The 17,300-nt window shown below is 47.4% G+C and overlaps 1 protein-coding gene across 3 annotated transcripts in view; it reads right to left on the minus strand.

Moving 5' to 3' along the window:
• DPP3 (dipeptidyl peptidase 3) overlaps positions 1–17,300 on the minus strand; it is a 29,345-nt gene that overhangs the window by 2,696 nt on the left and 9,349 nt on the right. For all 3 annotated transcript variants that reach the window (XM_061606282.1, XM_061606281.1, XM_061606283.1), the window contains 12 exons: positions 16,258–16,348; positions 14,335–14,465; positions 12,279–12,409; positions 11,803–11,861; positions 10,843–11,037; positions 9,998–10,110; positions 8,521–8,613; positions 5,884–5,946; positions 4,559–4,683; positions 3,648–3,768; positions 805–984; positions 531–693 (listed from right to left, as the gene is read on the minus strand). In XM_061606282.1, coding sequence (XP_061462266.1) covers positions 531–693; positions 805–984; positions 3,648–3,768; positions 4,559–4,683; positions 5,884–5,946; positions 8,521–8,613; positions 9,998–10,110; positions 10,843–11,037; positions 11,803–11,861; positions 12,279–12,409; positions 14,335–14,465; positions 16,258–16,348 — 1,465 coding nt within the window. The remainder of the gene's footprint in view (positions 1–530; positions 694–804; positions 985–3,647; positions 3,769–4,558; positions 4,684–5,883; positions 5,947–8,520; positions 8,614–9,997; positions 10,111–10,842; positions 11,038–11,802; positions 11,862–12,278; positions 12,410–14,334; positions 14,466–16,257; positions 16,349–17,300) is intronic.

Below are 17,300 nucleotides of genomic sequence, written 5' to 3' on the forward strand. Positions count from 1 at the left end.
ATTGTTGTGTCTTGATGAGGTTGTGTCTGCTCCTTTTAAGGGGGTGATTTTCTATATTTGTGTATGGGTTGGAGGTTTTTTTGTACATCATCTTCTGAGGAGAATCTGCTCTGAAAAGTGGTTTATAAACCTCTTAATATAAATAAGAAGCATACATAGAAAGCAGTCTACCTTAACATCCCTGATGGTAAAATGATTCCGTTTTTAATGCCTACATGGTAAATTCAGATTTCCTTTTAAATCAGGCCTTTTTTTTGCCTTGGGCGGGGGAAAGGTTTGAGAGACACTTGGAATTAATTTTTTTAATCCAATGAATTTTATTTAATTTGAATCCAATAGATTAAATCTAATCCAATCCAGTTAATATAATCTGTTTTAAAATGCTACATTCTTTTCCCCCTCCCAATTAAAAATAAAAACCCGTTACTTTTTAAATCCACCCTGCCAACCAGGTGTTTTCACCTAACTGCTGAACTGGTTAAGCCGGCAGCTGAGAAATTGTAACTGGACAGTGATCCTGGCATTCTTACCTTCTACATGGGTGTTGGCTTGCACAAACAACTTGCGTGCTTCCTTGCGCAGTAGGACAGTGTGGCGGAGGCTGAGGAAGCGTTCGGGCTCTTTGTCCGTCACCGCGGAGTACGCCTCGTAGAGTGCGCGCCCACCTGCCACATCCGCTGTAGACTTCAGCACCTTAAGAGCATAAGAGGAGCCCTGGTGGGACCAGCTTGTCTGCAAGGGAAGACAGACCCTGGGCTTGTCGCTTCCCCTCTGCCACCACCTTACTGTGTTCCTGCAGCTTACCTGCAGCTTGCGCAGAAAGCATTCCAAAGCGGGCTTCCCCACTGCGGCGATCTTGCTCCGGTCCAGAGACACAACCGCATCAGGCTTCCCGTCTGCCCCTGTGGTGTGACGCAGTGACACCAACCCCCCACCAGCCTCCAGGAGAACCCTCAAGATGACAAAGCGAGCCTGCATATGAGCCTGGCGTGGAAGAAAGATAAGATTAGGCAGAGAGAGAAGGGGGTCCTCAGCTGAGGCTCTGGAGCCCTGGCTCTCAATCCCACCCAAAAGAACATACAATAAGGCAAGGTCACCCACTTGTCAATCGCCTGATGCCACAATGACATCTGGTGGCCCGTTTTAGCCCGCGCCACTTAAAATCAAACCGTGCGGACAAAGGCTTGGCCCTGCACTTTGCCAGCTCTGACCATCAGCTGATCATTGGGCTTGCAAAGAGCAAAGTGCAATCTTTGTAGGGTGGTGCATGCCACCAAGCTATGTCTTTACCTGCTCCGTATCTGATGTCAGGTGCAGGTCAGGTGGCCAAAACGGGCCAAACAGGGAAGGGTGGTAGGTTTAATTAGGCCCGCAGGCTGGAGGAACCCTACCCGACATACAGGTTGCCACACCAGATCAGACCAAAAGCCCATTTAGTCTGTTTGGGATGGATCACAGAGGACTAAAGATCCAAATCCTCACTCACCCCACAAATGTAATGGCCAGTTCTGGTCACGGTTTGGAAAAGGGAACCTGTGTTGCTGGACCACAACTTCCATCATCCCTGACCACTGACTATGCTGGCTGGAGCTGATGAGAGCTGGGAATCCAACTGCATCTCCTGGAGGGTCACCGGTTTCCCCATCCCTGGTTTCGAGGGTCAGGAACATCCCATGGAGCATGCATAGTCCTTTCTTCCCCAACTGCTCAGATTCCTGCCGGCCCTTGTTTGGACAAACCGTACAGTTTGCCTCCAAGGTAGGGATTGGAAATGACTACAAACAAGATCAGCCTCAAAAGACCTTCACTCCATCCCACCAGTTAAAACAGCCAGACTGGTGAGGACTAGGGAGAGGGCTTTTTCAATCGTGGCCCCCACTCTGTGGAATTCCCTCCCAAACAATCTCCGCCAGGCCCCCCGCTATGATGAGCTTCCACCGGGCCTTGAAGACCTGGCTCTACAGGCAGGCTTTTGGGGTGGGTTAGGTTTTATTATCATTGTTTGAGATTTTTTTAATGCTCTAATGTAAACTGTATGTTTTTCTGTTGTACGTCGCCCAGAGCTGGATAACCAGCCAGATGGGCGACTAATAAATTTAATAAATAAATAAATAACAAACCCTGGTTTCCAGGTGGAAGGGAAACGAGGGGTTTGCACAAGCAAAAGATCGGGAGGGACTCGAGCATGCAGGTGAAGGGAGGGTCTGTGCACAGCCAGGACCACACAGCATGGTGCCTAAGGTGGGCTGCTACTGTCACTACTGCCGCCTCCTCCTCTTCCATACACCCCCTCCCACATGCTGCCTTGTCCCTCATCTTGCTCGTCTCCCCTTTCCTCCTCCTGCCACCTCCACCAATCCCTTCAGATGTTGCTCAGCTAGAGCTCCCATCAGCCCCAGAAAGCATGGCCAATGGCCATGGATGATGGCAGCCGTAGCTTAGCTACATCTGGAAGGGTCCCCACACCTAGTCTACCTGACCCTTTTAAACTGGTGATGCTGCAGAATGAACTGGGTAGCCTCTGCATGCAAGGCAGGTCCTTAACCACTGGAATTATGGGTCCATCCAAAAACAGCAATAGGTGTAGCCATAATGAGATGACAAAGTGCAGGTCAATCCATAATTTGAAGACATATTGAAAGCATTTGCAAACCAGTCAATTTTTTTTTTTAAAGCAGGTCTGCCAATCCTATCAGGAAGAGATTCCTCTGACAACAAAATTCAAAGTGATCTTGATGGGCTGGAGCACTGGGTTGAGATCAACAGAATGAAATTTAACAGGTACAAGTGCAAAGTTCTAGGAAAAAGAAACCAAATGCAGTTATAAGATGGGGGATACTTGGCTCTGCAATATGACATGCGAGAAGGATCTTGGGATTGTTGTTGATCACAAGCTGAACATGAGCCACCAGTGCGATATGGCTGCAAAAAAGGCAAATGCTATTTTAGGCTGCATTAACGGAAGTATAGTGTCAAAATCATGTGAAGTACTAGTTCTCATTTATATGGAACTGGTTAGGCCTCATTTTCAGTGCTACATCCAGTTCAGGATACCGTGCTTTAAGAAGGATGCAGACAAACTGAAACAGGTTCAGAGGAGGGCAGCAAGGGGACTGGAAACAAAGTTCTACCACGAGAAACTGAAAGAACTGGGCATGTTTAGCTTTGAGAAGAGAACACTGAGGGGAGATATGATAGCACTCTTCAAGTACTTGAAAGGTTGCCACTCAGAGGAGGGCTGGGATCTCTTCTCGATCATCCCAGAGTGCAGGACACAGAATAACAGGCTCAAGTTACAGGAAGCCAGATTTCAACTGAACATCAGGAAAACCTTCCTAACTATTAGAGTGGTACAACAATGGAACCAATGATCTAGGGAGGTGGTGGGCTCTCCAACATTAGAGGCCTTCAAGAGGCAGCTGGACAGCCACCTGTCAGGTATGCTGTAAGTTGGATTCCCACATTGAGCAGGGGGTTGGACTTGATGGCCTCACAGGCCCCTTCCAACTGTATTATTCTATGATTCTAGGTCAATCCATAATTTGAAAGCACATTGAGAGCTTTTGCAAACCAGTCTATTAAAAAAACAAACCAGGCACGCCAACCCTATTGGGAAGAGATTACCTATTCCAGCACCAGGCCCTCACCTGCCGCCATGATCCAGACTCTGGGGTGTAGAACTCCAGCGCCAGCAGCCCAGCCCGCACCATGTTCAGCCAGTTAATGTAGATCACATCCTCGGCCGCTTCTCCTTCCAATTCAAAGATCCTGGCCAGAAGAGAAAGAGGAAAAAAATATTACAAGGTGAAAGGAGTGGGAGGGTCAGAGCTGCCACCACCTTGAGAAAAACACCCCAAAATGCATGCAATCTGCAAAGTGCTCTCCAGATTCATACATTTATTCCACTTTAAAACAGTCATGGCTTCCCCCAAAGAATCCTGGGAAGTGGAGTTTGTGAAGGGTACTTAAGTGTTATTAGGAGACCCCTGTTCTCCTGACAGAGCTCCAATGGCCAGAGTGGTTTAATAGTTAGCCCCTCTTCCCAGAGAATTCTCGGAACTGGAGCTCTGTGAGGGGAATAACGGTCTCTGAACCACTCTCAACATCCTTCACAAACTGCACTTCCCAGGATTCTTTGGGGGGAGCTATGACTGTTTAAAGTGGAATACATGTCTAGTGTGGATGTGGCCTAGAGTTGCTGGGAATCACAAATGAGGAGAATCCTTGAATTGCTTGCAGGGATGGAGGATAAAGAGTGGGGTGTGAATGCACGCAGAAACTACTCTATTGTACAAAAGGTAAAATTTACATGTTGCTCCACCCACTTTTGCCTCTGGCCCCACCCACCACTGGCACGTGGCTCCCCAAAGATTGCCCAGAAGGGAATTTGGCCCTCGGGCTGAAAAAGGTTCCTCCACCCAGCTCTAAAAAATTTGTATTATCTGAAATCCACATACACACCCCACCGCCCTGGTCTTACTTGCGAATAAGCTCCATCTTTTCCTCCCTGCAGCCCGTGGCCTACCAACGCCATGCCACTGCTGCCTCAGGCCCTTACCCCAACACCTCCTTGTTGAGGCAGAGGTAAAGCCCCACACACTCTGCCCGACACTCCTCATAACTCGACGCGACACTCGAAAACTTGCTGTCCCAAGTCTCGCCTCCTCGGTACCAGCTTCGAATCTGCGTGGACAGGAGAAGACTCAGGGGCCTGATCTCTGTCAGCCTCTCGCGCAAGTCAAGCTGAGCCAGGCCTGCCAAGAGGGTGCTGTTTGAGGGAAGAGAACAGCGTAGCAGGGACAGGCCTGTCCTCCTGGCCTAGACATTGTCACCTGCTCTGCTCTCTAAGGGCAGATTCACGCCATACACATATTTAAAACCACTTGATTCCCCCCCCAAAAGAATTCTGGGAATCATAGTTGGTTAAGGGTGCTGGGAAGTCATAGCTCCTTGAGGGGGAAACCACAGTTCCCAGGATTCTTTGGAGGAAGTTACGTGATTTTTGGATGTGATTTAAGCGTATGATGTGGATCTGCCCTAAGTCAGCCACAATATGTGGAAAACAGAATAAGAACTGTGAACTTTAAAAGAACTGGTTCTGAGCTTTTGCCCTCCTCCCTCCCCATCCCTTTTTCCTCGTGTGTCACGTCTTTTTGATTGTAAGCATGAGAGCAGGGACTGCCTTACTACTGGTAAACTACTCTGGGAGCCCTTTTGGCTAAAAAGAGCAAGGTAAAATATATTTTGCGGTCACGTGAATTCTGCACTTTAAAAAAATGGTCCCATGGGAAAGAGAGGAAAAGGCACGTTCTACACTGTGGAGTAATATATCCAGGCAAGATATACAAATCATAATTTATTCTGCTTCTGTAGGCCATAGGGAACAGAAGCCATAAGCTATATGGGTGTGTGTGTGTGATTCCTTCCCACCCCCCACTATCACTGCAGAAGACCTCCTCTGGAATTTGGAACTTAACCAGACATGTCTTTTTGCCAAACTCATATATTCCACTGTAAGGGCTAGAAAACTTGGGTGGGGTCCCCCCCCCTTTAAAAAGAGAAGTAAGCAACAATTGTAGGGACACTGAACTCTAGGGCACCATCTGCATTACACATTTAAAACACTCGTATGCCACTTTAATGAGCAATGGCTTTCCCCAGAGAATCCTGGCAGCTTCATTTTGCTAAGGGTTGTTGGGAGACCCCTGTTTCCCTCACAGAACTACCCTCTTCCCAGGGAACTCTGGGAATTGTAGCTATGAGAGGAAGAGAGGTCTCCTAACAATTCTCGGCACCCTTCACAAACTACAGGTCCCAGGATTCTTTGGGGGGAAGCCACGGCTGTAGGTTTCTAATTCACATACACACGCAAAGAGGCCTTACATGTTCTCCCGTCTCTGGATTGATCACTGCCTCCTGGTCAAAGTTGAAGGCCCCCGAGTCGTCCTGCGAGAATAAAAAGAGAGAGACAGTTCAAAAATGAAGGCAACTCTGCACCAATGTTGTGGCCTTGTTTGTTCCAAACCTGTGCCATGTCATAAGATCATTAAGAACAAACCTGGAGAACCTTTTTTCAGCTCGCATTCCCTTCTGAGCGACCTCCTAAAGGCCAAGTGCTGGGTGGAGCCAGAGGCAAAATTTACAGCGAGTGTCAATCTGACCTTTGCACAGTAGGCAACTTTTCTACACACAAACCACATCCGCACCGTACATTTATTCCACTTTAAACAGTCATGGCTTCCCCCAAAGAATCCTGGGAAGTATTGCTTGTGAAGGCTGCCAAGAGTTGTGAGGAGACCCCTGATCCCCTCACACAGCACAATTCCCGGAGTCCCTTGGGAAGAGGGATTGTTAAACCACTCTGGGAATTGTAGCTCTGTGAGGGGAACAATGGTCTCCCTAACAACTCTCAGCACCTTTTACAAACTACAGTTCCCATGATTCTTCAGGGGAGAAGAATCTGTTTAAAAGGGAATAAACGTGGAATAAATATATGCTGTGAATGTGGCCACACTCACCCACTCCTCCACTGAGACAAATAAAAGGCGCTATCAGAGTTCAAGGACACATTTTGGATAGGCAAAAACATTCAAGGAAGGTGTTAAGTAGGGCCAGTAGAGAGTGTGGCCTGGAGAAGGGGCGTGGCCTACTGAGAGTTCCAAGGGCCAGGAAGAGAGGGTTGGAGGGCCACATTCGGCCTCTGGGCCTGAGGTTCCCCACTCCTGGGTCTGTCTAGAACAGCATCCTTTTTCCTGCGGTCACCTGTTCCCATACAGATTGCCCAGGTTGCTGCGGTATATGGATGAGGCTTTCCTAGCTGTACTGTGCCTTTCAAGAGGTTCATCCCATGGGCACGTGGAGGAGAAATCTCTGTTTTTATTTCATTCAAAAATTTTAATGGCTTTTGTATTGTTTTAAGGGCGATTGATTTAAGGCCACAATCACAGCAGACATTTATTCCACTATTATTCCGCTTTAAACAGCCATAGATTTCTCCCAAGGAATCCTGGGAAGTGTAGTTTGTGAAGGGTGCTGAAAGGTGTTAGAAGACTCCTGTTCCCCTCACAGAGCTACCATTTCTGGGCAGAGGAAACGACTATTAAACCACTTTGGCAAACTGTAGCTCTATGAGGAGATTAGGGGTCTTCCAACAATTCTCAGCACCCTTCACAAGCCACACTTCCCATGATTCTTTGGGGGAAGCCATGCCTGTTTAAAGTGGAATAAAAGTCTAGCGTGAATGTGGCCTGAGTTTATTTATATGCCGCCTTTCTACAGCAAGCTGCACTCAAAACCACTTAACACTCAAAATACGAAGCGTCAGAGGAGAGACCAGTCAGTTTACATAACATAACAATCAATTCAAACAGAACAAAATCCAACTGTTTAACAAACAAAAGCAATTCAGTATCACCAAAGAAAATAATTGAGATTTAAATACCTTAGTACAAAGCAAAGAAAGAAAGAAAGCGCCAGGTGCTCATTTGGCTGAACACAGCCTGGCTTAGGTACAGTTCAGAGGGGAGATGTCCTCTCCCCAGGCTGGATGACTTACATATACATTTTACAATCTACTAGATAATTTGGGAAGTTGTTTAGTTTCATCTGTTCTCTTTGCATTTGGACACCTCTTAAGATACCATAACCAAGTGTTGCATGATGGTTCCTGAGCTGACGGAGCCGTTTTTTTCCCTACGTTTGGGTACCATTGGACGCCATTTTGAATCAAGATGGTGGACTGACCCTTTCAAAATGGTATGGGCTTATTGCGGGTTTTTTGTTTCGTTTTCAGAACTTTCTGTACAGATCAACAGTCAGCTTGGTACAGTTAAACTTTCATTAAGGTAAATAAGTAAGTTGAGGCAAACTTTACCTTTCTAGAAACTGTACCTTATTTTTGAATCAAACATCAAAGAAAACATAAAAATTATAAAACAATAAAAGACTAAAATATATATCCAAATAATGATTAAAATATTTCCCTTGTTGCTCAGGTTACAAATATGGCATTTTTGGTAGTGTCATATATGTATTTAGACAGACTGAACAGTCAAATTATAAACTCAGCACAGTCAAATTATAAATTCAGCACCATAAAACTGATTGACCTCAGGCAGGCGCATTTGCTATACTCTTCTTGGTGCCTTGCTTGAAACATTTTTGTTTAGGCAAGCCTGTCCAGAGAGGTAGATGTTGATGTGTTTTAATCTTTTTCATTTACTGTTAATTTTAATTATCTTTTAAATGCTTCAATTACTTGTTTTTTAACTGTATTTTTATTAATAATTTTACAATACTTCCTGTAAATCATTTTGAGGCTTTTTTTTTTAACAATCAAACAGTATATAAATTTTATTAGTTCCTGCATTAAATCAGACAATGACAACATGCAGAGAGGTGTGAAAAGACCTCAAGCAAAGAGTACAATCTGCTGTTGGCATGTGTGAATGCCCTTTCAGTCTGGCACATTCTCTCTCGAGCAAAAACAAAAACAAGGCACTGTCTACACAAGCTGCCCACCTGGACAAAGAGCTTCCCGCTGCCATGACCCAAGAGCTCATGGAGACCAACTTGAACCTCAAAGGAAGGCCCCTTCCACTGGATGTACAGGTCCTGCAACAAAGACAAACCCACAAATCATAATTCAGTAGTGAAAGCACCAGTCTCCAATGCTAAACCTTCCCTGGGCCTTGCTCAAGAGGCCTTAGCTTGTATCCAGTGCAAGTCCTGCTCAGAGTAGACCCATTGCAATTAATGGACATGACTCGCATAGGTTCATTCATTTCACCGAGTAGAACAGCATATTTATCAGTTTGTTTTTTAAATACCGCCGTTCAATATGCAATTATCAGGGTGGTTTATGAAAGTCAAAATAAGGGTAAACATATAATAAAATACCAGCAAAGTCAATTACAAAGCTGCCTTGTTGTCGCTAACTATAGTTAAAGTTAACCATAGTTTTAAACTTAGATGTAACACTAAACTGTGGTTAATGAAAATTGGAAGCGGACGCTCCTGTCTCCTCCACACAATTGTGCTGGAGAGGGGAAAGAGCACATGAGCCACAGAATTGTCCCCATAACACTCAAACAGGGTTTAGTGCTACATGTGAGCCAGCTCCTCTCCCACTCTCACACACAAGAGAATAGTGCTTGCTGTGACATGCACGTGCATGAGTTAAAAATGTAGGCTTTTCTCTTCAAGAACTTTGCATTGATTCCATTCATTAAAAGACAACTGCTTCTTCTTTTCACTGTTTCCCAAACTTTTGAAACACATTTTTTAACATTAAATTTGGAGGTTAACTTAATCCACATAATCTACATACATACACACCTTCTCCTTGCAACCCAAGATAGCTAGATCCTACATTTTTGTAAGTAATTCATTGCACAGCTGGCTATTTTAACAGATGGGACAAGAATTTCTTTTATATACCCAGTCGATCACTGCGCTCTGCAGGTGAGGGCCTCCTGCAGAGACCATCTTATCAGGAGGTCCGTTCTGCACATCATAGGAAACGGCCCTTTAGTGTGGTGGCACCTACCCTGTGGAATTCCCTCCCCTTAATTATTAGGCAGGCGCCATCTCTGCTATCTTTTCAGCGTCTATTGAAGAACAGGCCTTTTAAGTTGAGACCTGTCCCAGTCTGCGTCTGTGTTGGAATTGCTTTTTAATATATATATATATATATATATATATTAAAAAACAATGTTTTTTAACCCTTTTTAAAAGATGTTTTTAAAGCTTTTTTAAAAAATGTTTTTAACGTTGTTTTGTTTTAATGTATTTTAAGGTCTGTTTTTATGATGTTTTGATGTGTTTTTAGTCCTTTTGTTCGCCACCCTGGGCTCCTGCTGGGAGGAAGGGTGGGATATAAATCAAATAATAAATAATTTTTAAAAAACAAATCAATGAGTAATTTCAGTTGAGATCCTTGCCCAGCCCACTTCCTGCAACAGCCCCCTTCCCCTGCACAGTAAGAACTCCCTCCCACCTTGTCCTCTTCCGCAAGGAACGTCAGCTTCTCCTTCTGCGTGGAGTACGCTACGGCCAGCACATTCCCCAATGAGACATTCTTGAAGCCATCCGTCTGCCGGATGTCATCGTCTGAGAAGGGAGAGAACCAGACAAGTTCTGCTAAAACTGGATTCTGAGGGGCTACATGAGCCAGGAATTGGCCGGCACACCACCTTTCAACACCCCCTCTCCAAACGCAGAATCCAGGCCCAGTCACAGAACTCTTGGAATGAAGGAAGAAGGGGTCCAAGCATGGGATGTGTTATTTAAGCCGACTTTTCTCAACCTTTGGGCCCTCAGGTGTTGCTGGACTACAGTTCCCATCATTCCTGACCACTGGCCATGCTGCCTGGGGCAAATGGGAGTTGTATTCCAGCAACATCTAGAGACCCAAAGGTTGGGAAAGGCTGCAAGTCTCAGCTTGGCCGCTGGTAGAGAGAAGAGTTTAATAAAATTCAGAGCTCAAGAGTTTCAGGGAGGGAACCTTTTCCAGCTCTACCTAGAAATATCCGGGGATTTAAATTGGGGCCTTTTGCCTGTGGACTACTACTGAGCAACAGCCCTTACATAAAAAAGAAACTAAGGTCCCAGTCCTCATGATTGCGAATAAAGGTCTGATCTAAATAGGGAACGAGGAAGCTGCCTTATGCTGTGTGCATCTAGGCCAGTACTCCACACTGACGGTGGCTCTCCAGGCCCTTTTCCTCAGCCCTACCTGGGAAATCCTGGGGAACGCACCTGGGAGATGCAAAAGGACTGTCAGTCCTTCCCCCCACCTGCCACCCCCACCACCACCAAACTTGCTGCCGACCAGAGCCTTACAGTTTGGGATGTTGATGCCAGCGGGAATCCCGCTCCCGGCAAAGGTCAGCACATCAAGGGAGGTGAAGTCGGGCTTGAGGAAAGCGTCTTTCTCGAAGGCACGAGGCCACGGCAGCTCCTCCAGCAGGAGCTCAGCCGCCGCCACGAGCCGAGCAAACTTCGCACTCATGGCCTTGTTCACAACTGCCACGAAGCCTGGGAAAAAGGAAGACACACTGAAACCATTGGGGAAGGCAACCCCCAAGTGCCGCCACTTCCCGCCATCACACAAAGACACCCCTTGGCCGTCTCGTTTCCTTGTAACTTGAGCCTACGAAATGCAACTTGGACTCTCCAAGTCCCACTGAATTCTGTTGGGCTTCCAACCCAGGGGAACAGTGCATAAAGCCTACACAAAGTGCAAAAGGCTTCTGATGCACCTCCACCAGATCTCTTCCTCATCTCTCAACTAGAAAACAAGCCAACGATCTTGTTTGGTCCAGAGATCTCTTCCTCCCTGAGTCTCCAACCAAGATCAGGGCGATGGGTTGTTAACACACTGCTAGAGAATTTCTTCCAGCCCAAGGGCCACATTAAGTTCTGGGCAACCTTCTGGGGGGCCACATGAAAAGGGTGGGTAGGAGCAGAGGCAAAAATGGACAGAGAAACAAATATATGTTTTACCTTTGCTCAGTAGGCTAGTTTCTGAACGCTCACATACTCCTCTCTACTCCCCATCCAAGCAAGCAAGCGATATGACCAGAGTTCAGGGGCACGCTCCAGCCAGGCAAGAACGCTCAAGGAGCGTGTGAAGCAAGGCCAGTGAGGGGTGTGAGCTGGGGAAGGGATGGGTATGGGGAGAGCCCCAAGGGCCAGATAGAGTGGCATTTGGCCCCTGGGCCTGAAATTCCCTACCTGGAGGGTTATAGCCAGCCCATCGGCCCAGATCCAAAATTCCCCAACCCAAAGGCAAAACGGTACCTTCAAATTCCCCTCGGGAACCGTAGGGATCTCGGTAGCTTTCAATGAAACCAATATAGCTGTGAACATTGGAGGGAAGAAAAAAAGAGTAAAAGGAGAAGGTCTTTAGCTTTGATGAACATGGGGCTAGGGGCAGCTGGAGGCTGCAAGGCAGCAGGGCAGGAGAATCTGCCCTGCCCCACAGACATAGAGCCACCAGCCGCCACTGCAGGGGACAACCGCCACCCCTCCGCCCAACAAGCTATATAACACCCAGGAAGCACCGGATAACTTGCTCCCTTGTGCCCCAGCCGCGTGGTGCCCGGAGGCAGCACCCGCGCAAAACACGCTCGCAACCTAGCAGAGGGCAAAGCAAAGCCTAACCTGCCTTGCAGGGTTGTTGCGAGAATAAAGTGGGGAAGCGGGCAGCCGTGTTGAGCTCCTTGTGAGAAAGGTGGGATATAAGCATAATAAAGAAATAAAAATGCGACGCCCACCTCTCCACGATGGGCCCCTTGTCGCGAATCCAGCAGCGGGAACCCTCCTTGTGGGCTGTGACGGAGCCCTGCGTGAAACTGGTGATGTAGTGGGCCAACATCTCTGCCTGCGTGGGGTTGGCTGCGTGTTCCTGGCAGGGGAAGAGCAGCAGTGTATTGGTAAATCCGGAAGCGCAGGGTCCCTTTATGACAGTCATACCACACACCCCTCTCAGCCACACACCCTTTTCCATTTCCCCTCGTTCCCCTTGCTCTCCCATGAGTCCACACTCTGCTACAACAGACATCCCTAGGCATCAATCATCATGAAAGGGGAGACTCTACATTAGCTACTGAGAAGAGTCTTCTCAGTGGCTGGCTCACTTCCTTTCACACCGATTGGCTCCGATCAGCAGGAAAGGATAATAAGAGCTCTTCTCAGTGGCTAACACACTCCCATTTCATGCTGATTGGCTCATACACAGCGTCCTGGCTGGGGCACTGCTCCCGAAAACAGTAACGGGGCTACGACTCCCCATGACTACACCCCTGCAGGGTTCAGAGTCAGGCACAAAACAGCCTCTACTGATCATCTGGGGCTTGCCCCAGTCTTAATTCCTGCCACCTGCATTTCCCCGTCCCTAATATAACAGGAGGTCCCAAACTGTAATCTGTGGTCTGCAGTATGTCCATGTTAAATATTCATACTGATTTTTAATTGCATTTTCATTACGTCTTGCATTTCTTACATTGCATTACAATTTGATTTCTATGGAATGCAAATCAACAAAAACGAAATATATATATATATACACATACATATGGGTAACTAAATCGCCAAACTGAGGTTATCATACTTTGGACACATCATGAGAAGTCATGATTCACTAGAAAAAACAATAATGCTGGGAGAAACAGCAGGGAGTAGAAAAAGAGGAAGACCAAATAAGAGATGGATTGATTCCATAAAGGAAGCCACAGACCCGAACTTACAAGATCTGAACATGACAGATGCTCTTGGAGGTCGCAGATTCATAGGGTCGCCATAAGTCGTAATTGACTTGAAGGCACGTAACAACGACAAAACTAAATCGCCATAGTCAGGGGCAGGATGCTTCTGAATATCACTTGCTGGAAACTGCAGAAGCGGCAGAGTTGCTCTTCCACTCAGGTCCTGCTTGCGGGCCTTCGCACGGGGGCATCTGGTCGGTCCCTTTGAGGACAGGACGCTGGACTCTCACGCGCCAACGGCCTGATCCAGCAGGAGTCTTCTTCTGTTCTTAAAACAGCTTGGGATTTGCAGAGTCTCCAAGAGGTCCATGTTAATTCAAGATCTTGGCCCAAACCTTTCACTTGGAATCTTGGTGGATTTGGGGGGCAGTCCAAGATGCGCTAGGAGAGCACCCTCCTGTTGAGCCTCCGCTCCCCCACGAGGGCCAGGGAGGGGGAAGACATGAGTTTCAGGTTTCCCAGCTGTCAGAAGGCGCAGAAGACCCAGGAGTTGTTGAGTGTCAGCAAGACCTTGGGAGGGGGAGTGAGGTTGACTCTGGGCCAGTTCCCACGGATGGCACGATCTCCGAAGAGGAGAGCGCGCCGCCCCCAGACAGGTCGGTGTAGCCGTTGGAAGATGTTACGGAGGGAGCATTGACTTCCCCCTCACCAAGCGGCTCTCGAGATGCCTCAAGCGCGTCACTGCCCCTTGACCTCAAGCCGGTTGCTAAGGAGACGGTTCTTGCAGACGAGCCGTTGAAAGCGCGCCCCCCGTCACCCCGCTCTCGATGCCGCGAGAAGCGGACAGGTCAGAGGCAGGACTTGCGAAGGAGCCAGAGATTACGATCTAAAACTTTCCCTACTTAAGACTGCAGCTCTCTGGGTTGAGCTGCTGAGTCAACTTTCTTCACGCGTTGCAGAGCATGTCTAGAGTGCAGTTAGGGAATTCTAGTGAGCTAGCTTAGAGGTTTCTATGAAGCGCACTGCTTTTGATGTATCCATTACTTTAATAAAGCAAGATTTAATTTCACCTGCGTCTCAGCCTCATGAACAGGACACCTCCTCTCTGCCCTTGCCTATCCCTCACCTGAGCTTTCCGCAAGTTCTCGACGACTCTCTCCAGAAGCGGGGCGTAATCGCCTCGTGTCACAGTGAACACGCAGCTGCCGAACTGGAAGCACTTCACCTTGGCGGTCATGTCGTCGTCAAGCTGGGAATCTGTGTGAAAGAGGGGTGGACGTTAAACTTGGCAAGGGCTGTGCGCGTCAGAGAGCCCAGAGAGTGGCTAAAGGACCCTGGGTAAACGGGGCCGCGCTTGCAACACTTGCACGGGTTACCCATCTGCTTCCGGGTGCAACTGAGAGCCAGTGTGGTGTAATGGTTAGAGTGCTGGACTGTATGACCTGGGAGTCCAGGGTTCGAATCCTCACTCGGCCATGAAGCTCCCTGGGTGACCTTGGGGCCAGTCACAGTCTCTCAGCCTAGCCTACCTCACAGGGTTCTATGCGAGGATAAAATGGAAAGTGGAGAACCACGTATGCCACTTTTGAGCTTCTTGGAGGAAAGGCGATATTTATAAATGTAATAAATAAAAAATGTAAATGAACTGCCTTCAAGTCGATTCCGACTTATGGCAACCCTATGAATAGGGTTTTCATGAGGCTGAGAGGCAGTGACTGGCCCAAGGTCACCCAGTGAGCTTCATGGCTGTGTGGGGATTCGAACCCTGTCCTCCCAGGTCGTAGTCCAACAACTTAACCATTACACTACACTGGCTCTCAATGTAATAAATAAAGTAAGTAAATTCAAAGTAAGAACATAAGAGCCTGGCTGCTGGTCCTGGCCAGTGGATCATCTAATCCAGCATCTTGTTCTTACAGCGGCCAACCAGATGCCCCAGCAGCAAAACCAACTCTCCGTGCTTGTGATTCCCAGCAACAGGTATTCAAAGGCCTCTGACAGTGGAGGGGAACCTAGCCAATGTGACCAGTAGCCATTGATAGCCTTATCCTCCAGGAATTTGTCTAATCTTCTTTTAAAGCCATCCAAAGTCGGTGACCATCACTGCCTCTTGTGGGAGTGAGTTCCCCAGTTTAACTACTCGCTGTGTAAAGAAGTATTTGCTCTTGCCTGTCCTGCATATTCGAGTGAAAAGAGGAGGGGGAGTGTTAAACTTGTCAAGGGCTGTGAGTGTCAGAGACTGGCTGAAAGACTGAGTAGATGGGGTCAAGGGTCATTCGGGGTCAGGGTCATGCACTTGCAACACTCGCACGGGTTACCAATTTGCTTCCAGGCACAACTGAGAGCCAGTGTGGTGTAATGGTTAGAGTGCTGGACTATGTGACCTGAGAGTCCAGGAGTTCATTGGATATCCCCGAGTTCTAATATTATGCGAGAGGGAGAAAAATGTCTCTCTACCCAGCTCTTCACACCATGCATATTTTGATATACATCTATCATGTCTCCTCTTACCTTTTCTCTCAACTAAAAAGCCAACTGAACAACTAAAACGTCGTGACCCTTTCTCATAGGGGAGTTGCTCTCCAACTTCTTAATCATATCGGTTGCCCTTTTCTGAAGTTTTTCGCAACTCCACAATATCCGGTTTGAGGTGAGGTGCCCAGCACTGTAGACAGTGTTCAAGCGTGGTCTCCCCATAGAAACCTCTCCCAAGTCAGCACCCATTTATTTCAATGAGGCTTACAAAGGAGAACTTCCAAGTGAATTCCCTTCTACTTTAGAGAAGGTCCCCCAACCTGGTCACTTGGAGGATATTCCAAAGTCACCAAAGATGATTAACAGACTGGTTACAATTCTCAAAAAGAGAAAGCACCATCTAGTAGATATTTTAAAACAGCGCATTTCAAAAATGTTCAAATCAAACAACACACTAACAGTAGCATTTATGGTAATCTTGGGGACGTTATTCGCATTGTCACTGGCCCTGAGCAGGGATTGCCAGGAGCATTTTTGGGGGTGGGGGCATGAAACATCCAAAAAAGGCTCTTACCATCAGAAAGCACGGAAGCCAGACGAACCTCATAGTTCATTTTGCCATCTGCCTCTGTCTTAAAAAGCCTTGTGTTGTAAGCACTGATGTTCTGGAGAAAAAGTTATCTATTTAGTTATTGAACTTATATCCCACCTTTCCTCCCGAATGAGCCCAAGGTGGCAAACGTATATTTAGCAAGAAACACACACCAAAAACAGTTAAAAAAACATTCCAAAAACACAGCTTAAAAACATTGTCATCAGCGATCTTCAGGTTGCTAGGAAGAGTCCTCCTCAGCCATCAAATGCCTGTTTTCGAATTCCTCCTGAAACTTAATACTGATGGGAGACAGACACGTCTCACTGTGTGGGGAGCACAGGGGCGGTATTCCACAAATGGGTAGCCACCACTGAAAAGCCCCCGTCACGGGTCAGCTCTAACCTGCCAGTGCTCGGTGACACCATCACCACCACCAAGGCCTCACCTGCCAATCGTAGGGTCCCAAGATGGTTGATAACTGGGGAAGGCGCTGTTTTTAGAGAAAAACATTACGGCATAAGAAGTACAGGAACCTGTCTGATCAACTGGAGATGGCTCTCCAGGGGTCTCCAGCAGAGGAAGGTCTTCCCCATCTCCTGCTGCCTGTCCTTTGAACTGGAGATGCCAGTGATCAACACTGGGACCTCCTGCATGCAAGGGGCATCATAGTGCTTTAAATGCAAAATGCGGATGTGGTCTGAGCTACGATTCAAACTTGGTCTAATCAGACACTTTAGCTACATCACATTAAGATGAGCCCAGGTTCAGCCCTGGCACATGCTGTAATTTAGAGTGCTCCTGGGCATACACAGAGGGCCTTCCATACGCCGTCTGATAACCTCAACCTTAACATACCTAACTAAGTCACTAATGTTGTTCTTGGGCAAGGTTCCGGAGTGTGCGGTGGCAGGCCAGATCCAGGCTCTCTTGGACGAAACCGATTTTCTAGATACACTTCAATCGGGGTTCAGACCCGGTTTTGGCACAGAAACTGCCTTGGTAGCCCTCTTCGATGATCTATG

Source organism: Rhineura floridana, chromosome 22 (genome assembly GCF_030035675.1).
Source record: "Rhineura floridana isolate rRhiFlo1 chromosome 22, rRhiFlo1.hap2, whole genome shotgun sequence".
NCBI lineage: Eukaryota > Metazoa > Chordata > Lepidosauria > Squamata > Rhineuridae > Rhineura > Rhineura floridana.